This window comes from Sminthopsis crassicaudata, chromosome 3 (assembly GCF_048593235.1).
Source record: "Sminthopsis crassicaudata isolate SCR6 chromosome 3, ASM4859323v1, whole genome shotgun sequence".
In the NCBI taxonomy this organism is placed as follows: Eukaryota; Metazoa; Chordata; class Mammalia; order Dasyuromorphia; family Dasyuridae; genus Sminthopsis; species Sminthopsis crassicaudata.
In genome coordinates, this window is record NC_133619.1 from 457289495 (window position 1) to 457315206 (window position 25712).

The 25712-nt window shown below is 36.0% G+C and overlaps 1 protein-coding gene across 6 annotated transcripts in view; it reads right to left on the reverse strand.

Annotated features, from left to right (window-relative positions):
* TANC1 (tetratricopeptide repeat, ankyrin repeat and coiled-coil containing 1) overlaps positions 1-25712 on the reverse strand; it is a 254161-nt gene that overhangs the window by 124759 nt on the left and 103690 nt on the right. For all 6 annotated transcript variants that reach the window (XM_074303378.1, XM_074303382.1, XM_074303379.1 and 3 more), the window contains one exon: positions 21572-21769. In XM_074303378.1, coding sequence (XP_074159479.1) covers positions 21572-21769 — 198 coding nt within the window. The remainder of the gene's footprint in view (positions 1-21571; positions 21770-25712) is intronic.

Below are 25712 nucleotides of genomic sequence, written 5' to 3' on the forward strand. Positions count from 1 at the left end.
TTCAAGAGAAAGAGGGGTATTAGGCTGGATATATAGGGCTTTGAATTAGTTTCCAAAAGATGATATATAAGCCTGTGGGAGTTGATGAGGTTACCAAGAGAATGGAGAATAAGGTTCTTACCCAGGCCATGAACTTGTTCTTTAAATATACTGATAACTGTACTGCAATATAATTGGTCTCCTTTGTAATCCCATTTATTTAATTTTATGCATTTAAAAACATTACTGTGAAAAAGATTCCACCCTATGAAAAGAGTTCATGACACAAGAAAGGTAAAGATTAACTGGTGTGGAGGGAGAAGAAGTCTCAGTACAGAACCTTAGGGAACATCCACAGTTGGTGATCATGATATGGACAATGAGCCAGTAAAAGAGACTTAAAAGGAACAAAAAAGTAGGAGGGAAACCAAGAGAAAGCGTGTCATGTAACTCAAGAGAGTATGATAAGTCAAGAAAAATGAAGACTGATGAGCAGATTTAATGATTGTGAGATTGTTGATAACTTTGGAGAGAACAGTTTCAGTTGAAGGATGACACTGGAAGCTGAGCTGCTAGAGGTTGAGAAAAGAGAAGGCTCTATGTATAAGCAGCTTTCTCTAGGAGTTTGGCTGAGAAAGAGAGGAGAAATATGAGTGGATTTTTGTTGGCATTATTTATATATTTGTCCTTTTATATAAAACCCATATAGACTACAGCTTCTTGGATGACTATTTTTAAGAAAATTTCTTGACATATAAAAATTTACATTTACACAAAATAAGTGAGAGTGTAATTATTTGTAATATATAGAAGAAACACTGTACTTGGAACACGATTCTATTGACAAAAATTCAATGTACACAACTTTTGAAAACTGCAGCTCCATTTTATTCGCTGGTAATACATGCAAATAGTAAGCAAAGGGTTACCAAAGAGGCCTTTGCAATAGTATAATCTTATTGTTGATGGAAATTATCTGATTACTGTTATGTTTACTGGAAGTATCTTTTATAACATAAAAGCTATAAAATTATAATGATGGGATTTTGGAAAACCACTCCCTGGGGAGGGTGCCTGAATGAGTCAAAGAAAACCTGGGGACTTGGGTGGAGCCAAGAACTTGGGCCAAGAAAGTTGTGATACCTCATCAGGCAACTCAAGACCTGTCAGTCAGTCACCTATTTCACTTCAGTAAATGAGTTAAAAATTAAAGAGTAGTGCCCCTCAGATCTAATGAGAAAAGGATCTGGAACCAAAAAGAGAATAAGGATTATTGCTAAAGGTGGCTAGGAGATCAGGGATGGTGATACCATCTATCACAACTGAAATGACAAAAAGACTACACATTCATCCTACAAAGAGTAAAAATATAGAAGTTACACCTAAAATGTAGAACTAGGCTCAACTACTTAGTAAAAATGCCTTAAAAGTGAGAGAAAGGAGGTGGGCATTCCAAAGATCCAAAAAATGATGCTTCTGGTAAGTCAGTGTCGAGTCGCCTACATCTTTGGGGCCAGAAATACCTTTGGCATCCAAGGGATCCAGAATCAGGAAGAAAAAAAAGACAACTATAAGTTTTAGGAGAGGCTGAGAATCCTGGAATAATAATCAACCTAACTCCATTCCTACCCAAAAGACCAATCTACTGTACAACTCATGGAGAACTTGTGGCCTTCTGACTAACAAAGTTAGAGAAATAAAAGATGGAAGCTAAGAAAGATTTCTAACTTCATAACTTTTTCTTTTTATTGTTGTTATAGACTCACCCTCTCTTGCTATTACTTAGTACTACTAACCCCAAGAAAACCAAAAATCAGACTGTGTTCTTATAGTAAAAACAATGGGACAATAAATGAAAACATCTCAACCTTCCCTTAAGGTGTTCAACAACTGGCTTTCCAAATGACTCTCCAGCCTTAGTTTTCATTACTCCATCCTTCACACCCTTTCTAGACTACAGATTCTTAACCTTTTGGCGTCAATGACAAATTTGGTATTTGGAAATCTTATCAGGCCTTTCTCACAATATCATGTTGCCGACATTCATAACTGAAGAAAATGATGAATTTCATCTAAAAGTGAGTGAAAATATCCAAACTCATAGTCTCTTGAAATATTAAGTGGTCTGTGGATCCCAGGTTAATAACTCTGGCTCTGGACTATTAGTTATACCTCAAAAATCAACTCTCCTCCTGCCTCTACAAATTCACATAAGCCATCCCCCATACTTGGGAGGGAGCACACACCTGGGAGGGATCCTGTACAATCAATCAGAACACTTATTAAACATCTATAATGTGCTGTGCACCTTAATAGATGCTGAGAATTTGCTCTCATTTGCAGAAGAGCCATCATTGGGAAAGACTGCATATATTTTCATACTTTTTGATGTACTGATGGGCTTTACTGATTTTTCTTCCTCTTTTTCTTCTTTAGAAGACGATGCTTTGTTATACGAGATTTCATTATGGAAGGAAGAAGGAATGGTATATGAGGAGAGATTTTTGCAAAGGAAAAAACAAAAGATATTAATAAAAATGTATTTTTAAAGTAGGAGTTCCACACTTGTCTTCGCTTTCACAAAGAATTGGGCAAGAGAAAATCAAGTGAAAGCAAAATTGAGAGCAACTAAGTCAAGATTACAGGTGGAAGTAAGGCCGACATGAAAAGAGCCAAACCAGAGCCAAAATGCAATCTTCACAAGCAGGAGAGGTCATATGGGATTTTACCTTTATTCTGAATTAGACAGACTTTAAAAAAAAAAAAAAAAAAAAAAAAGAAACTATCCAGTCTTATTTGGGTATCTGGAACAGTTTGCTCACAGTGCTTGTAACCATTCCTATGATGTCAGATTATGTTTTTTTTCATGGTTTCAAGATTGAGAGCTGGAAGGGACCTTAGAGGTCTTTATGACAGGAAGAAACATAACTTTTAAAATCACATGTGTTTCTCTTTCATGCTCACCCTGAGGCCCTTCAAGATTCTCCAATTTCTGTGTTATAATGCTATAGTAGACTCCACAAGGACCAAGGTCATCATGTGGCTCCCTTGGTTAATAATAACAGCAAATGTTGCCCCAGAGGCACCAAACCACATGTCAAATCATTTCTACCAATGAATAACTTTCAACAATGAACTTGTTAAAAGTAGAGCCTCCTATTAAATGTTTTTAACAATATCACATTACACATGACCTGAGAAAAGTAACTGAATACAAAACACTGGGGACACTAAAGTAAGATGGACATTGGATTTAGAGTTACAAAGCCTGGGTTCAAACACCCCCACACACACCCCCAGTCAGCTCCTTGCTACTTGTGTGACCTTAAAAAAAAAAATCACTTAATTACTATCAGCCTGAGTTTCCCCTTATAAAAAATAAGCTGGTTGAATTAGCTCTCTAAGGTCTATTTTAACTCTAAAATTCTTAGGGTTTATGTTTCAAGCAGAATGTATTATCCCCTTCAGGGGATTTTGCCAGGTTATTCTTTAGTCTGCAGGTACCTCCACTAGGGCAAGTAGGCAGTGCAATAGATAGAGAGCCTGATCTGTCAGCAGGAATTTAAATATGGCCTCAGGTACTGACCAGCTGTGTTATCCCATCACTTAATGCTGCCTCAGTTTCCTCCTCTGTAAAATGAGCTGGAGAAAGAAATGGCAAAACATTCTAGGATCTCTGCAAAGAAAACCTCAAACAGGGGGTCGTGAAGAGTTGGACGTGACTGAAATGTCTGGACTACCACCACCTCCACTAGGCCCTGGAGGTGATTCTGACCGACTCCTCTAGACCAAAGCTTGAAATATTTTCCATTCAAAATCCCTTTTTGGGAAGTAACAAATTGGGAAAATATTTTTAAAACAAAGGTTCTGACAAAGGTCTCATTTCCAAAATATATAGAGAACTGACCATAATTTATAAGAAACCGAACCATTCTCCAATTGATAAATGGTCAAAGGATATGAACAGACAATTCTCAGAGGAAGAAATTGAAACTATATCCACCCACATGAAAGAGTGTTCCAAATCACTACTGATCAGAGAAATGCAAATTAAGACCACTCTGAGATACCACTACACACCTGTCAGATTGGCTAAGATGACAGGAACAAATAATGATGAATGTTGGAGGGGATGTGGGGAAATTGGGACACTGATTCATTGCTGGTGGAGTTGCGAAAGAATCCAGCCATTCTGGAGAGCAATCTGGAATTATGCCCAAAAAGTTATCAAACTGTGCATACCCTTTGACCCAGCAGCGCTACTACTGGGATTATATCCCAAAGAAATACTAAAGAGCAGAAAGAGACATATATGTGCCAAAATGTTTGTGGCAGCTCTTTTTGTTGTAGCTAGAAACTGGAAGATGAATGGATGTCCATCAGTTGGAGAATGGTTGGGTAAATTGTGGTATATGAAGGTTATGGAATATTATTGCTCTGTAAGAAATGACCAGCAGGAGGAATACAGAGAGGCTTGGAGAGACTTAAATCAACTGATGCTGAGTGAAATGAGCAGAACCAGAAGATCACTGTACACTTCAACAACAATACTGTATGAGGATGTATTCTGATGGAAGTGGAAATCTTCAACATAAAGAAGATCCAACTCACTTCCAGTTGATCAATGATGGACAGAGGTAGCTACACCCAGAGAAGAAACACTGGGAAGTGAATGTAAATTGTTAGCACTAATATCTGTCTGCCCAGGTTGCATGTACCTTCGGATTCTAATGTTTATTGTGTAACAAGAAAATGATATTCACACACATGTATTGTACCTAGACTATATTGTAACACATGTAAAAATGTATGGGATTGCCTGTCATCGGGGGGAGGAGGAATAGAGGGAGGGGGGGTAATTTGGAAAAATGAATACAAGGGATAATATATATATATATATATATATATATATATATATATATATATATATATAAAATAAAATAAAAAAAAATTAAAAAAAAAATCCCTTTTTGCCCGACATTTTAAACACGACCCTAGGAATATAAGTATATATGATCGCTATAACAAACAATCATTTACTGATTAATAAATATGATTTCACAACCCTCACATGCAGTTATGCAACCCTATGTGGAGTCATAATCCAGTTTAAGAAGCTTTGCCCTAGACTAATACTTTCTAAATCCACTCAAGCCTTTTGCCTTCCATTTAGCCTCTGAAGGCCTACTCCTGATTCATAGGCCCAATAAAAGAATAAAATGAACTTTCTTAAACTGGACACTCAGCCTAACAGGAATAAATGTTTCTTCTTTGGCGTGTGGCATATTGAAATAGTCTTCCTATTCCCCAGTGATGGAGCAGGCACTCAGAGGTCCAGAGATCTAACCAGATCATAGGTAGATCATAAATCTCTCATTTACCTCACGTTCCCCATCTGTCTCATTTGAATGAAATAGCACAGTATACTTTTATTTTCAAATTCTGGACTTACAAACTAAAGAACTCAAGATTGATTCCATGCGATGTGACTTTGGCCAAATACCTTCACCTTTTTCCTAACCTGTAAAATGAAGTTTTTAGATAAGATGACTTTTTGGGTTACTTCTAGTATTCACAAGGTGCACTCTTACCAGACATATACTCTTAGGACAATCACGTGGTCTAACACTAAAGGCATTTTGAAAACATACAAAGTGCTATATAAATATAAAATGATAACAAAGCAAAATCTCAACTATCTGGAATTTGCAGGGGAGTTAGTCTGCTTATTAAATGAAGCAGTCCTCCTTGGGAGGAGGGAATATCAAGGCTTCTTCCTCTGTCTGTGGGCAGCAAGGGAGACAAGACTCCTCTTTTGACAGGCAAAAGAAAAAAAAAAAATCGGCATTCTTTCTTCTGGAGTAACCTTAAGGCAGGCCCACCCAGGCCCAAAAGAGTTACACATGGTCATCTTGTTTTCAGAAATAATCATGTGCCTTATATTTTAGGATTATTGCTAAGGATCCTATTCTCATTATTTGAGCCCCTGCTTGTATGTTTTTAATGAGCTCCTTCTTTATGGTCCATATGTTTTGAAATTTCCCATTAGACAGTTCCCTCTCCAATAAAATAGGGCATTTACTTAGCAAAATTCAGTCAACAAAGTATTCTTGTGGCTGATTCCATGAATGATCCATTGATGAAAAGAAGCCTGGTCTTTAACAGATTTGAGGGGCTATCCCCTTCTTAGCAGATTACCAGTACAGAGAAGTAGTTAGTCAGATAATTGGTGGACAAAATTAGGCTATATCATGAACACTTTTCAGATATGGAAATTGTTTTCTTTTATGGAAGTTGTTTTCTTTTACATTAACAAATCTATATATGCTGTGCCCTAAGAGTATCCAGTTTTTAGTTTTTCCATATCCTCACTTGCAGGTTTCTGATCTTCCTTCTACTCAATACATTTATTCATAGCAGTCTACTTATACCACTCTAATCTGACATTCTTATTTTAAACTTGGAATACTGAGAAATAACCTTAATATTATACATAAAATATGAATATATACATATATGTGAATATATACAATATATAAAATATGTATATTTACAATATATACATAAAATATGAATATAGAGACTTCAGTAAAAGCTTATGAAGAAGTATAAGTTTTTAGTGGATAAGCATTGGCTGTTTTGGCTGGTGGGAGAGGAGAGAAGGCATCTGGGGGGGTCCATTTGGGGGAGTTCTAGAGAATGAAATAATAGTATTGCTACTTGGATTTTCAAGACAAAGTCAACAGGAAATATCACAGATGGGAGTATCCTTTTAGGATTCCTGTTTCTACTTTAAACTATGTTGGAATATAGTTATAATAAACTGCTATGAGCTTTCATGTTTTACCCAGTTTCCCTAGATGGGGAGTAATAGGTCAGTAATAAACAATTTTAAAAAATGATTTTTTTCCAATCCATTTCTTTGCAACAAAAAGTACCAATTTCTGAATATGGTACTAAGCTTGTTCCCTCAACCATCTGACACCACCACGGGGTGCAGCTGACATTGCTGTAAACTGTGACTTGATAAAAAACCTCTAGTCATAATTAACAGCAGGTGGTAGGAAATATGGAAGAAAAAAAAAAGCCAAAATCATAACAAGGGGGAGAGTGACAGGAGTCTGGAAAGGCAGAAATGAGAAAGTTGCTGCCAAACCAAGTTAAACTAAACTGTTTGTCTACCCTCACCATCTGATAACGTAATTGTATGATAGCACTATTCCTCCCTGTGAGAATTTTAAGATTCAAAGAAACAGAGTATTGGGTACAGAAGCAGCAAAATTGCTCCCATATTAAATAACTGTTATAAACTAAAAGTGAATAATATTTAAATCCCATTATATTTAAACAAACTGAATGGGTCCAATCAATGATTAAACCTAAAATTGTCATCTGACATGATACGGTCTACATATCAGTATCTTCCTGCTAAAAGCTATTTATTCAGTCAAAATTAACAATAACCAAGGTCTAGAAATTTTCATGAATATTTTTTCTACTCATCAGACAAGCTAGCAGGTAAACATTTTCATAATTAAGTGGCTTGTTATTTACTACTGTCACTAGCTTGCAAGTCATGAAATTCAATATTATTCATTCCCGATAAACTTTTAAACAAAATAATAGCACTAAATAAATGTTTTAAAGCAGCATGTAGCTTATGATCCAGTCAGGAGATATTCATGAATATTTTTTCATATGAAAATTTGATTTTTATTACTACTAAGCTCTTCTAAAAAATATCTTCCAAGAAAAAAAACAAAACAAAACTACATAGGCAGTCAAAGTACTTTAAAATCCAAAATAATCCTGTATAAAACAATACATACATCCAGACAGAGAATGTCTATAATGCTGTGTTTTTGTTTTTGTTTTTTAAAAAAGAATCTATTGAATTCAAATGTCACAAAATTTGGAATAAATAGGCCAGCTTCTTCCTCCCTCCACTTCCTTTTAATATCACAATCCTCTTGTGTTCAATAGGTGGGGAGAAACTAAGACCAAAGGCCACAATTATTAACTTGAAACTGGAAATTGAAAATGTTTGTATCTGATTTACGCATTAGCTAAAATGTGGGCACATTATTATTAAATCCTTTAGCAATAAATCTTTATTTGTGACTGATTTTTTTTTGAAACTTCATAAAACTCTTCCATCTCATATTAGTCCAAATCTGTACAATTCCTAATATAACTTAATTTTAGCAAAAATTTATTCAAAATTTAGTCACTTAGTGGTAGGTAGGAAAGAAGGAAGTCCAGAAAACCTGAGTTCAAATTTGGCCTCAGTCATTTACTAGCTGGATGACATGGGCAAGTCACTAAACCCCACTGCCTTCATAAAATAAAAACTTAGCCACCTGATACTCTTTTCTCACGACATCCAGTGTCCCAAAAGGCTTTGTGAAATTGTAAACTTCCATGCTTTAATAGTTTAAAATTGCAGCATGACTTCTGGAACACCGTTTATAAGGGAGACTCTAACAACATATTTGAGTTCACCAAAATATAGAAAAATAATTTATAGCTATGAGTTCACCAAAATATAGGAAAATAATTTATATTCTAAATCAAACATGATAGAAAAAATTATAAAAAGATTACACAGATAACCAAAGTTTCTGCACATATGAAATCAATGCAACTAGAATAAGGAAAATGGTTGAATGGGGGGGGGATTCTTTGCATCAAATTTCTCTGATAAAGGTTTGGTATCTAAGATATATAAATAACATGAATACATACATGTGTTTATACACATACTCACATACCCAATAGACAAATGGTCAAAGAGCAAACAATTCTTAAGTCCTGCAAAGTATCAAAAATAATACAAAGTAATGCTCCAAGTTATTAATAAGAGAAATGCAAATCAAAATAGCCCTAACATCTCACCTCATAGCCTGCAAACATGACCAAAAAAATGGAATTAGTCAATGCCGGAAGGGATTCAGGATGATAAGCACATTAACATATTATTGTGCAGCTTTGAATGGATATAATCATTTTGGAAAGCAATTTGGAATAAGGCAAATAAAGTGACTAAAAAGCTCATGCCCTTTCACCTAGAGACTACATTATTGAACTTCAATCTTAAGGAAGTCACTAATAAGAAAAAAGTCTCCATATACACCAAAATATTTATAGCAGCAGCACTTTTGGGTGATAGCAAAGATACAAAGTAGATGCCCTTCAGCTGGAAAATGGATAAACAACTTTGATACATGAATGCAAGGAAAATAGTATACACAATAGCTAAAATAACATAAGTAGACAAAAAAAGTAAATGTGGCAAAATTATAAAGATTAAGCATGGCTCAAATGAGAGGAAATCCCAATTTACCCCCTTCATTGGAAGAGATGGGATCTATAGGCTTTGTGTATGTTTTCAGGTTTTTTTCAATATAGTAATCAATTGTGCTGAATTTTCCCCATCTCTTTCCTTGTTTTTTTTTTGTCTTTAAAAAATACTCTGTTATATTGGAATGGCTCTCTGGGAAGTAAAGAGAAAAGAGGAAGGATACTGGGGGAAAACTATAGTGAATAATATTAAATAACAGCAATCTAATTTTATAAAGAAAGTAGTCTACCTTGTTGAAAACATAGTACCACATTAAAGATCCCAGAAACAAAATATTTTATTACTTAAAGCAGGGATTCTTCAGTGAGCACAGTTTTTTGTTTTGTTTTTTAAAAATATTTTTTACAACAGCAACTAGATGGCACAATGGATAGAAAGATCTAAATTCAAATCTAGCCTCTAACATTTACTAGCAATTGTGGCCCCAGGCAAGATACCTCCTTGTTTCAGTTGCTTCAATTCAACAATTAAAATGATGATAATAATGAGAATCAAATGAGACAATATTTGCAAGGCATTTAATTTTTATGTAAAAGCTCACTCCTTCAGCCCTTCCCCAAAATCATTTTTAAATGATTTTGTATATCTATATAATAAATGTAAATGTATCTATATATTCAGTCTCCTTTGAACCCCTACATATTTTATTTTATGTATTTAAAAATAATATTAGTAGTTCAAAGAAGTCCAAGGAGACCATGAAACAAAAAAACGTTTGAGAGCATCTTTGGCTTAAAGTAAACAGAGATACTAGGCTGAGCAAATGAGGCAACTGAAATGTCCTATTCACAATCATGACAGCAAGGATGACTCAGGGAGCCAGACTGTGGTTGTAGTTGCATGAAGGTGAAAAACATGACATTTCAGAACCTATGCCCAAGTTCTAAAATAAGCCATTGGCAATAATCAGGAGTATATATTTAAGACCGTCAGTAAGCATAATATGCAATAGAAATAAACTGCAACCTTTCCCAGTAATAAAATAAGCCATTGGCCATGTTTCCTTTCTTCTTCATCACCCAAAAAGACAGAATCTTCTAGGTGATCTTTGGACCCCATCTCAAAGCCTTTTTATAAAAGTGTATGCACAGAATATTGAACTGTATATTGTGCAACTGATTGAGCACTTGATTCCATGTAGTTTATAATTAATTTGTGAAAAATGTGAATAATTTGTGAATAATAATAATTTGTGGAAAATGTGAATAATTTGCGAATAAATGGAATTAGTAAAATACTTTATGAATTATATATTATATATAAATATATTGTATTTATATAAGTTATATATTATAAAAAGCATAAACCTAGAAGTTAAAATTTTAGGGTGTCTATTCCTCCCTCACTTTGCCCCTCACCTATAAGATTCTCTAAAGCAATTCTGCAGAGATGTTTCAGTCATGTCAAACTCTTAGTAACTCCATTTGAAGTTTTCTTGGCACAAGAATGGTTTGCCAATTTCCTTTAGCCCATTTTACAGATGAGTAAACTGGGGTTAGATGAATTGCCCAGGTCACACAGCTAGTTTGAGACCTGATTTTGGCTCAGAGAGATGTCTTCCTCTATCTACTGTACCACCTAACTATCTAGGACAGTAACAGCCTCTAATTTTCAGTTTATTCAAGAACATGACAACAATGATGATTTTACATACATATATTCCGTCATTTATTCCTTGCATTGCCCCTTTTGAGATAAGTACTATGCTCAAGAAGAATAACACTAATTCTCAAAAATGATGAATGCGTAAGACTTTTCACCACATAGCTACTTTATATCTATGGCAAGATTCAAATCCAGCTCTTCCCCACTCCCAGAGATTTTGTGGTACCTTGCCTTCTAGGACGTCCAGATGGCACAGTGGCTAAGTGATGGGCATGAAGTCAAGGAATACCTGAGTTCAAAACAGGCCAAGATATTTATTAGCTAGAAGAATGTTATCTAATTTCTCTCTGCTTCAATTTCTCCAACTATGAAATGGGGATGATAATAACGCATTTCCCTTCTAAGGTAGTTGTGAGCATCAAATAAAGTAATATTTATAAAAAGTCCTTATCACAAGAGGCTGGCACCTAGCAGATGCTTAATAAATACTTTCTCTCTTCCTTCTCCCTCCCCACTCCACTATACTATATAAAATGAGGGGTTTACTGGGTCTGACAAAAAAGATCATAAAAGCAGGAAAAGGACTCACATGTGCAAAAATGTTTGTAGCAGTCCTTTTTTGTAATCGCTAGGAACTGAAAATTGACTGGATGCCTATCAGTTGGGGAATAGCTGAATAAGGGGAAAGGCTGAAAAATTAGAGTTTATGAAAGAAATGATATATTCTTGTTCTATAAGGAATGATGAGCAGTCTGATTTCAGAAAATCCTGGAAAGACTCTCTGAACTGATGCTGAGTGAAGTGAGCAAAACCAAGAGAACATTGTACACAACAACAACAAAATTATATTATGTTCAATTGTGTAGGAATCAGCTCTTTTCAACAGTGAGGTGATTAGACTTGTGATGGAAAGAGTCATCTGTATTCAGAAAGAGGACTATGGAGACTGAATATAGATCAAAAAAGTGGTTTGTTTGTTTTTTTTCCATTTTTTGTTGTTGTTTGTTTTTTCTTCCTCGTCTTTTTTTTTTTTTTTTTTTTTTTTTTGCACAATGTAACACATATAGAAATATGTTTAGAAGTTTAACCTATATTGGATGCTTGCTATCTGGGGGGAGGAAGAAAAAATTAGGACACAAGGTGAATGTGGAAAAGTATCTGCATGTATTTGGGGAAAACTACTATTTAAAAAAAAGAAATGAGATGTTTGAGTGGGTACTCTCTATAGGGTCCCTTCTAACTCTTCTTCTAACAAAGGCTGTTCATTTTAGCTAAAACTAAAAACTGTTCCACATTACTTTCTTACTAAGAACTTGATTAGTTACCACGATTCTGCTGTGATGGTTTTCCAACACTAACATGAAAAGTAAAACAATAAAGTGAGAAATAGAATAGTATTGATGGAAAGGAACTGAAAGGCAGGAAGGCCAGCAGGAAACAAGGGTCCTCCTCCCTGTTTTTCTTTTACTTTCCTACCTCTCCTCAGTATCACCCCAACCTAGTCAGTCTGATAAAGCACTGTCTGTCTGAGAGTGTCCTGTGAAAACAAGGTCAAAGCCCCAGGAATCACGTAAGCAGCATCACTTCTGCTCAACAATTTATGGATCCAGTTTTGAAGTTTTATCAACGGGAAGCAGAAGTCTATATTCTTGCTCATTGGAAAAGTACTATGAATTACTCAGAAGCACAAGATGGAAACAAATACACAGGCATCCTCTTCTACTCCTTCCTTTTAACTAAGAATTTTTCCATCCCTTCTTCTTCCCATCCAAAGTAGTAGAATGCTAAACCGAAAGAAGCTTTAAGGACCAATACAAATCCTCTCACTTCCTAGTTCTGGCTGAGTCACATCCAAACTTCCTAAATTCCAGGAGTATATGTGTCAGCATTTCATGATGACAGACCACTCATTTAAAATGCTTTTTTTAAAGGGATGATGCATACAGGTTCAGATTTCCTCATTCCTCAAAAGGCTAATATTTCCTCAAGCAGTTTTTCTCAAAATCTCAAGTCTTATCAGAATGAATCCTGATAAGAGAAACCATATATAAAGAAATACTTCTCCCACTTTACTATGGTGGAAGCCTTTGGATTGCTGATTAGGAAAAGTGCAGCAAAGAATCTATAGGTTGCATGACTTGTCCCTAGTCACTTACTTAATCTCTAAGGCAATATTCCAAGACTGCAAGGCAGAAAGGATGTATATATAATCTGGCTGAGTGCATAGCACAGTGCCCTACATAGGAGGTAAGACATAGGTCACCTGATTGAAGAAAAAAAAAAATAGAAGTTCCCTACATAGACTAAATTACAGGTCTAATTTTTTTTTAAATAAAGTACATTAAAATAACTTCTAGCTCTTTTAATACAGTCACAGATCCAGAGCAAGAATTGTCCTTTATTATTCTTTAAAGTCGCAACCTATTCACATTCTACAGTATGATTACCTGAGTATTTTCAGCTTTCCTATTTTCTTTCACTATCCATATCACTAAATTCAACTTGTCTCTCTTTATTCCTTTGCTTTACTTCTACCCAAATCTTAGCTTTAAAAGGCCAGGGTCTTCTTTCACCGATTTCAGGGCCAACTCCAATGGTAAAAATCTACAACTGGCCACTGGACCCAAATGGCTCTGGAGGGGAAAGTGAGGCAGGTGACCTTGCCCAGCCTCCCTCCCTTAAATCCAATTTACTTGCACATCATGGCACCATCTCCCTGATGTCATGGTATTCTTCAAGAACATAGAACAAATAACAACACTTCAGGAAGCCCAAGTTAAAGCACTTTAAATACTACTAATAATTTATTCATTTCTATGACCAAAAATTGATTACTTTTTGATTATTGAAAAAAAAGTTAAACCCTTTAGTTATTAGTCATGTAAATAGGATAATGCTGATCTAACATATAAAGATATTAGCAAAACCAGTTAGTGACAAAGTGCCTTCCTTCTCATTAAAATGTATAAATATATACTATCCTATTGCATTATATACAAATCATTGAAAGATAATAGCTTTCTTAAAAAGCATTCTTAATGATGATTTTTCTGACATTATAACACTAAGTAACATTGAATCTTTAGAACTACACAGAGACCCTAAAAAAAAAATTATAAATGGAAAAAATGCTACATTACTTTTTTCTCTGGTATCTTTGATTTCTTGGGAAGAGAGTGATTATTTCTCTATCTATCTACATCTAGATCTAGAGATTAGAGATAATTTCATTGATATGGAATAGTAAGTAGGTGATATACTAGATACAGCAAAGAGCCTGAAGTCTGAAAGATCTGAATTCAAATGAAGTGTCAGACTCTGAGATACCACTACACACCTACCAGATTGGCTAAGATGACAGGAACAAATAATGTGGGAAAACTGGGACACTGATGCATTGTTGGTGGAGTTGTGAAAGAATCCAGTCATTCTGGAGAGCAATCTGGAACTATCCCCAAAAAGTTATCAAACTGTGCATACCCTTTGACCCAGCATTGCTGCTATTGGGCTTATATCCCAAAGAAATACTAAAGAGCAGAAAGGGACCTGTATGTGCCAAAATGTTTGTGGCAGCTCTTTTTGTTGTAGCTAGAAACTGGAAGTTGAATGGATGTCCATCAATTGGAGAGTGGTTGGGTAAATTATGGTATATGAAGGTTATGGAATATTATTGCTCTGTAAGAAATGACCAGCAGGAGGAATACAGAGAGGCCTGGAGAGACTTAAATCAACTGTTGCTGAGTGAAATGAGCAGAACCAGAAGATCACTGTATACTTCAACAACAATACTGTATGAGGATGTATTCTGATGGAAGTGGAAATCTTCAACATAAAGAAGAACCAACTCACTTCCAGTTGATCAATGATGTAGAGAAATAACTACACCCAGAGAAGGAACACTGGGAAGTGAATGTAAATTGTTAGCACAAATGTCTATCTACCCAGGTTACTTATACCTTCGGAATCTAATACTTAATGTGCAACAAGAAAATGGTATTTACACACATATACTGTATCTAGGTTATATTGTAACACATGTAAAAAGTGTCAGACACTTATTAGCTAGCTGTGTGACCCTGGCCAAGTTCCTCAACGCCATCTGCCTCAGTTTCCTCATCTATAACCTAAGGATAATAACAGCACCTATTTTGGAAGCTTTTTATAAGAATCAAATGACATAACACCGGTAAAGGGCGGCGCCTGACACATATATACTTATTCCTTTACCTTTCCCTCTACAAGGTGAGGAAGCTCCACTTGCCCATTTAAATCTGCATATTCTTAGGGAATGATGACCTCAGAGTTGCTTATAATCTTAAGAAGTTGTGACTATCCCAGGGTCACAAAGCTGATAATTGTCAAGAAGCAGGTATTGAACACAGTTCTTTCTGGCTTCAAGTTGGACTGTCTATTCCCTATATCAAGCTGCCCCTCGGTCTAATATTATGCCAGTTTTGTAATTTACTTTAACAAAATAAAATAGGCACTATAGTTTGATCTAACATGAGAATGGATATCAGTATAATTTCTGCTCAGGATACTGACTGAATGCTGAGCACACAACCCACTAGGGGTAGCTCAATACCTTACAGGCAATGCAGAAATATTGGATATTTGTATGATTACTACCAGCAACAGTGTTAACATTTTAAAATAGATGAGTATTTTTAAATCCAGCACACGTTCACCACCATATGCTAACTATTTTAAAAGGTAGGTAGAATGCTAAGTTTCTGGATATTATTCCAACAATCTGGTTTATATTGAAATTTAAAATGTGTTAGACACCTATCAGGAAAAAAAATAACCCACCCTATTTTCCTATTTAACTTTTTTCAAAGACACTGCTGTTTTTAAGTAATTTCAGTCTTCATTTTGAAAATTATAAAAGTAATCCAATCACGTTTAGAAATCATAACAATTTCCCTGTAATGTTGTCCCAATTTTCAAAAAAGAGAAGACAATGGAGTTAGCAAATCATGGAATTGACAAATTCCTAGGGAAAAAAAAAAAAAACAAATTAGAACTCATTTATTAAAGGGATCTAGAAAAAGAAAGGATCACAATGAGCCACTTTCTTAAGAAAGACCGTAACAGAATGGCCTTGTCTCCTTTTTAAACTGTGAGACTAGAACAGTAAATCAGGTGAATGTTGTCGTTTACCTGGAATTTATTGAAGCAATCAATTAACTCTCTAATGCTATTTGTTTGTTTGTTTTAAAGTGTAAGTTAAATCACAATTGTAATTGGGCAGTTTCAGAATTTTCCAATGGTTAGAAACAATGCATTAATGATATGATGTCAAATTGGCAGAAAGGTCTCTCCAGGCCAGTCTTTCCTCCTCTCAGATAGTTAAGTGAGCTTTCTAAAGAGCATGTCTGACTATCTCACTCCTTTCTTCCCACCTCCTACCTACTCAATAAATTCCAGTGTCTTTCTATGGCCACCATAAGCAAATATAAATCTGTTTCATGTTCATAATCTGTCCCTGCTGACACCTCCCCAATCTTTCCAGTCTTCTAATAACTAAGACCACATCCACCCCCTCCCAACAATATACACTGTGGAGCATGCTTGTTGCTGCACAAAAAATACAGTCTACCTATGAACCACTATATAGAATTCCCAATCCCTATATTTTTGTCTGCCTGAATTTTTGACTTTCTTCACAGGCTAATTGTACTTTCAAAGTCCGATTCTTTTTGTACAGCAAAATAACTGTATGGACATGTATACATATTGTATTTAACTTATACTTTAACATATTTAACATGTATTGGCTAACCTGCCGTCTGGGGGAAGGGGTGGGGGGAAGGAGGGGAAAAGTTGAATAAAAGGTTTTGCAATTATCAATGCTGAAAAATTACCTATGCATAAAATTTTTGTAAAAATTTTTTAAAAATAGTCCATTCTCCCAATTCAGGCATTTTCACTGGCTATCTCTTATGCCTGGAATGCTCTGCCTCCTGGTTTCTCTTCCTTCCTTCAAGTCCCTAGTAAAATCCTAGCTTTTTTAGGAGAGTCTTTCAATTCCATCTTAACTCTTATCTCTTTCTGATCAATTATTTCTGCATTTTCATGGTAATTTACACTGTGGATTATTTGTAATTTATACTATATTGTTTTCTGTATGTTGTCATCCAGTGTTTAACACAGTGCCTGGCATGTTTACTACCTGATTGAGTACTCTCTAACTATTTAACATTTTTATGATTGGTTTGGACAAAGACAAGATTAAAAAAGATCCTGATAGGTTGAAACATTGGGGCAAATTAAATTTGATGAAATTCAACAAGGATTAAAAATAAAATTTGTACTTTGTACAATAAAAGACAAGTACAAAAAAACAAAAACAAACAAACTAATAAATAAATAAAACTAGATAGTAGTCATTTATCCAAAAAAGATCTTTGTGTCTTAGTAGTCTAAGAGTTTGACAAGTCAACTGGGTGATATGACAGCCAAGAAAACGATTACAAAATTGTTGCATCATGAAAGGGATGATATCCAGAATTAGGAGGCAGCATCCGCTACACTCTGCTCTGGACCAGAACCTGTCTGAGGCACTGTATTTAGTTCTAAGTGTCACATTTTTAAAAGTACAATGACAAGCTGGAGAGGGAAATCAGAATGATGAAGTGACATAAGCCCATATCACAAAAGGAGAAGCTAAAAAAACTGAGGATGTTTAGTCTGGAGAAGATTAGACTTGGGAGAGCCATAATAGTTATTTAAAGAGTTGTTATTTAGAAGAGCAATTATACTTGCTCTGCTTAGACAAACAAGGAATAATGGGCAGAAGATGCAAAGAGTCATACTTAGTTTTGATATGAGGAAAAACTTTGTAATAATTAAGACCATCCAAAAGTAGAATTTTTTTCCCCAGGATGCAGTGGCTTTCCACTTATTGGAGTTCATGAAATAAAGGACTCGTGGACTTCATGGTTTCAAAACTAAAAGGGACTTCAAGGTCATCTAATCCAATACTTTCAGATTACAGATGAGCAAAGTGAGAATAGAATGGTTACTTGAATTGATTCAAGCCACACAGGTAGTGACAGACCCAGAACTTATGGCTTCAGATACTCTCAGGTGGGATACTTTTCAGGAATGGGTTAGATTAATGACTATGGAGGTCCCTCCAGATTCTAGAATTCCATTCCTTCTTAGAAGTACCACACCCTATTTCACATAAATTATTCATCTGACAAAAAAAAGAAGCAGCATATTTTATTCATTCTAATAAGAATGGATACAGTGGAAAATCCACTGTCGTATATTAATACAGCATTCAACTTAATTTGAACCGGATGGGATGTATTTCCTCAAAACCCAGAAGGAATAGAAAGGGAGTAGCAATCTGTTCAAGAATACTTAAATAAAATCAGTAACAGAAGACAGATCTCTGTGGGCCTAATTTGCTTCACATATAGCACTAGTTTGGACTGGCCAAGCTCCCCATCCAACTTCTTTCTTTCTTTTTTAATAGTTTTTATTTGCCAGATATATGCATGGGTAATTTTTCATCATTTACAATTGCCAAACCTTTTGTTCTAATTTTTCCCCTCTTCCCCCCCTCCACTAGATGGCAGGTTGACCAATACATTCAATTTCTTTCTAACCCATTTGCCCCCTATATCCTAGAAAACAGTAACACACAGACACACACTCTTCTAGCCTCTATCTGCTAGCAATGAATAAGAGGGAATTGTCCAAGAAATAGCCTTGCATCACATGAGAATCCAGAATTGATTTTTGAATTACTTTTGCAATCCAGACAAAATATATTTGTAAAGAAGATCTAAGTCCCCAGATAATATTTCATTTCCCCAAATACTAGCTAAATGCTTACTGACAAACAGGTCAAATAATTTTACAAGTACTATCTTTGTAATAACAATCTTTATGTATCACAAGAGATTTATAAACTCTAAGTAACGGCACAATTTAAAAATTATATTTTCTAAAGAGAATTCCCGAATGATGAAATGCAACTTGATAATCCGAACTAATATTTATTAAATACCTACTATATGCAAGGCATTGTGCGGGGCACTCAGGAATATGAAAATCAAATTCAAACAGTCCTAGCTCTCAAGAATCCCAAATTCTCCATCAAATAGGGTGAAATCCACAATATAATGTAATAATATACAAATAAATGTAATAAGGTAAACAGGGTAAGGAGAGGATAAGAACAACTGGGGAAGGGAAAGGTAGAATCAGGAAAGGTTTTCACTGAGGAGCTGGGCAGAGTTGGACCCTGAAATAAAGAAGAAATCAAGGGGAAAAGTATTTATTAAGCACCTACTGTTTTGAGTGCTTTACAAAGATGATCTCATAAGGGGCAGCTAGATAGTGCAGTGGATAGAACACCAGCAAGACATGAGTTCAAATGTGACCTCAGACACTTAACACTAGCTGTGTGACCTTGAGCAAGCCACTTATACCAACTGAGTTGCCTTCTCCCCCAAAAAAATATGTTTAACAAAGATTATCTCATCTGAGCCTCTCAACAACTATGCTATTATTTTACAGTTGAGGAAACTGAGGCAGACAGGGAGTTGACCTGCCTGAGATCACACAGCAACTCAGTACCTGAGGCTGAATCTTAACTTGGGACTTCCCCACTCCAGGCCCAGCTTTCTCTCTGATTTCAGCACCAGGCTGGATTCTGAGAGACAAAGAAGTCAGACATTCATTCCTGGCAGACGAGCCGGCCCGTTCCCACGGCCAAACATGAGAACTGGACAGCTGAGCTCAGGGAACAGCTAATAGGACAGCTTGCCTAGAAAAAGAATAGGAAATAAGAGTGAAAAGTGGGGAAAGGCAAGATTATGTTGGAGTATTGATCCAAGAGGTAGTGGGAGGAAACCTATTCCAGGTTGTTAGGTAGGGTAATAAGATGGTCGGACTAGTAGTGCTTTGGGAAGATTATTTTGACAGTTTTGTAGAAGATGGACAAAGGGAGGGGTGCTGAAGGCTGGGGGATCAATTAGCAGATGATTATTGTAGTCCCGGTCTAAGGTGATAAAAATCTGCACCAGGGGTGAGGAGGGAAGAAAGATCACAATACTTAGCATCTTGTATTTAGACTGGATGTGGACCTGAAGAATTGGTGAAGAAGATGGTTCAAGGATGGCTTTTAGGTCACAAACTGGGTGACTCTGGGATAATTCTCTAAACAGAAGTTGTTTGGAAGGAGGATGGGGAAAACGGGATGTGCACAGACAAATTCAGGAGAGGGGATGCTGAATCTGAAATATCTAGGAGATATTCAAGATAAATAATAGACGAGTCTCAAGGAACTTTAAAGGTCATAGAGTTTAGAATCCTGATTTTACAGACTAGAAAAATACAACCAGGAAGCTGAGACTTGCCCAAGATGGTATCTGAAGCAGGCTCCCTGACCAGTGCTCTTTCCCCCATACAGTCCTGCTTCCCTAATGGCCAGCTGGCATTGGACTTAAATTCAGACAGAGGTGAGGGCTGGATATAAAGATTGGGAATTATTTATATCATGATGTCACTGAATCTACAGAAGGGATGAGATCACCAGTGGAAAAAGATGAATAAGGGCCCAGGATAATGGCCTGTAGGATACCCTAGCAGGGTAGGAGAGGGCTATGGGAGTGTGGAATGAAAGAGAGACAAGAGAAAGAGATTTTAGATGTTCCCTTGAAGTTAACTAGGTCTCACAATTCCTAACATATTCTCAGTATTCAATTATAACACATGTCTTTATATCCACTCAATGCTTAAAAGCTAATGGGCATTAAATAATGACTATTCAAATTTAAATGCAAGTGATTAGGAAGCCAAAAGAGTACAAGAATAGAAACATCTATTTCACAAGCTCAGTATAGTCACATTTCAGAGAGATCCCAAATATAATTTCATATAATCCAGCAGCATCTTTGTACTTGCAAATGGCAAACAGGGCATAAACGCATCCAGCTTTCAAGCAGGTGTCTAAGCAGGCACAGGGTGTCTTAGGGAGGGGCAAGGAGGAGATGGTGAACAATTTTAGGCATCAGCATTTTGGAAAACATTACCTGACATTCAAGCAATGACCCCAGAACTCACCAAATCACCTTAGCTACCTGCACCGATTGCAAAGAAGAAACACGGCAAAGTCAAGAAGCATGACATACACATACTTTTTTTCACCATCTTTCAAGTCTTAACTTTTTTTTTTTTTACAGTAATAATTAGTTTAAAGATACAGAATTTACTCACTTGTTTCATTTTACAAGGTCATTTCTTTCAACATTTCAAATAGCAGAAAAATGTTTACACGTAATAAACAATGTTCACAAATTTTATTTGGCTAAATCTGTACATTTTTATTAAAAAATTACTATAGTGAGCTTAAGCTATAACAATCCTTTCAGGATCAAGAGGTACTATGTAAAACACAAACATAAAAGACTACTCAAAAAAAAAAGTGAATGCTTAAATTAAAATGAATATTCTATGGAAAATTTCACTTTCAAATGAAATTTCCTCTTCTTAAATATTTTTTGCTTAGTGTCTCTATATATTTATGAAAAGTACAGGTTTTTTTTAACTTTAAAAAATAAATAGGTATTACTGCTTCTTCACAATCTGTACTTAGTTTTTTACCTGGAGATTTTTTGTTTGATCTCGACTGCAAATAAGACTGGCGAGGCAGCAAGGGAGATGAAGGCAAAGACATGGAAACTCCTTTTGTAAAGTTCGTCCTGTATGGGTCTTCTCCTCCGGAAATATTACTTATGGGAAAATCTGTTCTGTGGCCAGATGCACTGATCATTTGAGGTGCATTCTCAGCACAAAAGTCACCTGTGGAAAGTAAAGAGAAGATGTCTTAGGCCATCCATTACAGATCAAAACATATACAAATTACCTTCATCAAAGCTACACTTAGAATTAAGTTATACTAAAACCATATAAAATATGTGTGACTTTAAAGCAACTGGTACCCCTCTCATTTTACACTCTCAAGAGACAAGTGAAGACCTCATTATGAGGCAAATGTCCTGCCCTGAAGGTCTCAATGACCAGTACCGCATCCCAACTTCCCAAGGCTGATCTAGTTTCATCCACCTTGCAAGACAGAAAAGGAGAGAGTCAGATCTAAGGAGACGTGTAAAAATCCTAGAAATATTACTGTGACTAGATTTGATGTGGGGCTTTCACAAGAGGTTATGTTTTTTATTAAATCTTCAAAACAAGGTTTTTCAAAAGAAATTCAAGGTTTCCTAAAGTTATTTGACCTTCTGGTTTAACAAGGTTAGGCTGGACTTATTAGTCCCACTGTCCTTATCACCCCCAGAGCTATTTTTAGCTAGAACAAACTCTTTTCCTCATTCTCTATAACATTCCATCCAATAGGTATGCACGATGTTTAAAGCAAAGCCAATACCAAACTAATTTTGGAAAAAGAGGTACCAATAATGATGGTAACGGTGGTGATATTAACATTGGCATTCACACAGGATTTTAAAAACTGTAACATATCTTATCCGCATTACTCATCTGGCCTGAAATAAGGTAGGTACCAACTTACAAGGCAGGTGCTACAGTAATTTTGCAAATGAGGAAATGGTAACTAAGTGCCTACAGGTAGTTGAATTAGAATAAGAGGTTTTGAATCGGGATTTGAACTCAATCTCCCTGACTCCACATCCACCTTATTTGAACTATTGTGTGCTGTTTGCTTAAAATATTACCTTATAATATCCTTGAGGATTGGAACTTTATATTATCTCCCCTCTCAAGGTCCCTCAGCACTTGGACACAGTTCTTCACACAACAGGCTCATAATTGTTTTCTGTTGCTACTGGACAAATATTCTAAGGCAACAGACACCTTACTGAATTACTGAATACATACATAATTAGAAAGGTAGCATGATTCAGAGAAAAGAGCTAGTAAATTGAAGCCAAAAAACATGTTCTGTTGCTTCTTTTCTCATTAATCCTGCTGCTTCTTTTCTCATTAATCCTGTGACAGTAAGTCAAGGCTTCAAACCCCTCTGGCCCAGTTTCTTCATCTGCATAAATAAATAAACTAAGGAAAGAATAAAGAAGTTTGCAGGATCATAAAATTAGATTTGGAAGGGAGGTCAGAAATCATCAATCCAATTCCCTTATTTAAAGAGTGGCCTAGAGTGGTGAAATGATCTGCCATTGGTCACGCAAATAATAACTGGAAAACTGGGATTCCAACTTAGCTGTCTGGATCCAAATCCAGTATTCTTTCTACTAGGCCCATGATAATGATTGCTGAGGTTCCTTCCAGCGCTTACATTCTGTGATTCTACCTCTATTGAAGCATATATTGTCAGAATCCTAAAAAATATGGCAATTACGATGGGTAGTCTTGGAAATTTCAAGCATTTGGATGAAAGGAAGCTTTTGCTTTTTTTTTTAATTTACATTTGTAAAAGCACTAACAGGATCTGGCACACAGGAGTCACTTAATAAATGCTTGTTCCTTTGTTCCTCTAGCATGGGAAAAGGGTGGGATTGCAGTATTAATAGATGCCTGATGCAGGAAAGAAAGACCAATCATCCTAATTACTAAAAATCATCTTTTAAGATCTAACTTAAGGAATTCTATTTCCTTTTAGGTTCTAAACTAATAACCCATTATGTTTGAGAGCTAACCCTAAGGTTAGTAAAGCTGTTAGTAGACCAAAAGTCGAGTACAAGCAATCTTGACTTAACTATAATTAAAGGTGACAGAGGATGCTTATTGCCTGAGAATCAGTTTAAGTTTGGAAAGGCTCCTCACCAAGGTGGCTGAATAGCAAAAAACTTTTTGGCTGCAACAACTATCAAAAACAGTGTTCCAAGTCACAGAAGGATTACAATATGCATAAATAAAAAGGGTACCCACAAAGACATCATCATAGAGCTGTTTATTTTTAAGCTCTTGTGAGTGCATGGGCACTGTGCCTTTAAGAGTTATACAGAGGGATTTAGGCAGACAAATCTGTTTATCTTGATAAAAAGTCTGGGGAAGGAAGTTGAAAGGACTGATTCCATGAGAAGCTGATACTTATTTCCAAACTTCAATTATTCTTACCATTCCTTTCTGTCATTGCAATGGAAAATGAGAGGAAGTCTACATACAGGTCAGGAATGAGACACACAAGCAACACAGCACTGCAGAAAAGGCTCAAAGGGGATGTGACCCAGATTGACAAGCTCCAAACTGCACAACAGCATCTTAGGGGGCTGTGGAGTAGGAAAGTCACCCACTCCACAAAAGGGCTTTTGAATAAAGAAACAAACAAACGGGGAAGAAAAAAACCCCACAGCATGACAGCCAATTACACAATGAAAAAAAATCAGTGTGGGCCCAGCAAGGACCAGAGATCAAACTAGATAGGGAATGGGGAGAAGACACTGTGCCATGGAAACAGATTCCAGCCTGGGAGCAGGCTCCCTCTATTATTTCATTAGCCCACTCTAAACATCATGCAGGTCCTGAAAAACCGTTGGGTTCCACAATAACAATTTTAAAAGTCAATAAGAAAAAAAAATACAGAAAACTGCATTTGGTTTCAAATGGGAGCCCTCGTTTTTAGAGAGCTAACTAGGAGTTGGGAACTACAAGTTACATATCTAAAAGACCAGACATCATTAATCATCATCTCTCCACAACTAAAAGATTACAAAAATTCCTATCATTAGAAGTTCACCCAAATAATATCATGAAAGTGAAAATGCTTAATAAAATATACTGTATTTGATGGAAGCAAATAGGGATCCCTTTGCCTTCCCTCCTCATTATCATCCTTCTCTCCCATTCATATACCAGCCCAGGGTAACGGTCAGACCTGGAGAAAAGAGGAGAAATGATTTGTTTCACTCCATCACCCTCAGCCTCGGGTCTTTAAAAGTCATTATCTGAGACCAGCTTAACAAACAGAAGGCTCTATCCATTCCCTTCCTTCCAATGTCCACTGCTGACCCATCTTTAAGCATGGAAATGAGCCGCAGAAGTGTTATAGCGAGTTTCAGGGCAAAAATTCCACCTAGTTGAAGATTTTTGTTTTGCCTCATATGATGTGGATAGAAATCAATACCATCCAACTTCTGGGTAACAAAAAAGGAGCAAATCAATGATCAGTGCACCCAGAGACCACAGCTAGCACTTTATCTGTCAAAGTCTAAGAGTGGAGACATTCCACAAAACAGGTGTGGGGCACCAGGAAGAATGGCCAACATAAGAATGTGGTACACATAAAGCTAATTTTTCACAGAGAATTTGCAAAAACTCTCATTACTTTGTAAAGTAGCCAGAACATTAGCCTGGGTAAGAGTCAGGAGGTCTGGGTGGCTTAAAACAGAACATAACCTCTCTCTGACTTAAATTTCTTCATCTCCCTATTCACACAGCAATACTTCTGCAGCCTAGACAAAGCACCAAAAAGATCAGTTAACCTCTAGAACAACAACAACCAAAAAATCCATGATTTAGGGACTAGGGGAGATTAAATGCAATGATGTCATCCTATAAAACAAGGAAAATTGCTAAAAAGGGGAATTTTTTTCCTTAAACACCGTTTGGAGTATTCTTCCATAGTATGTCCCAAATAAAAATTAGGGGTAGGAAGATGAAATGGACAATTTTAGTTTCACTCCTAATTAAAAATTCTGTCCATAAACTTTATTTACTTTACTTGAAGTAAATATTTTCATTAACTGAAAATCTGGTAGGATTGAGTTTCCAATGCATGCTGTAACCATTAAGACCTTCGGCCTTTGTAGCA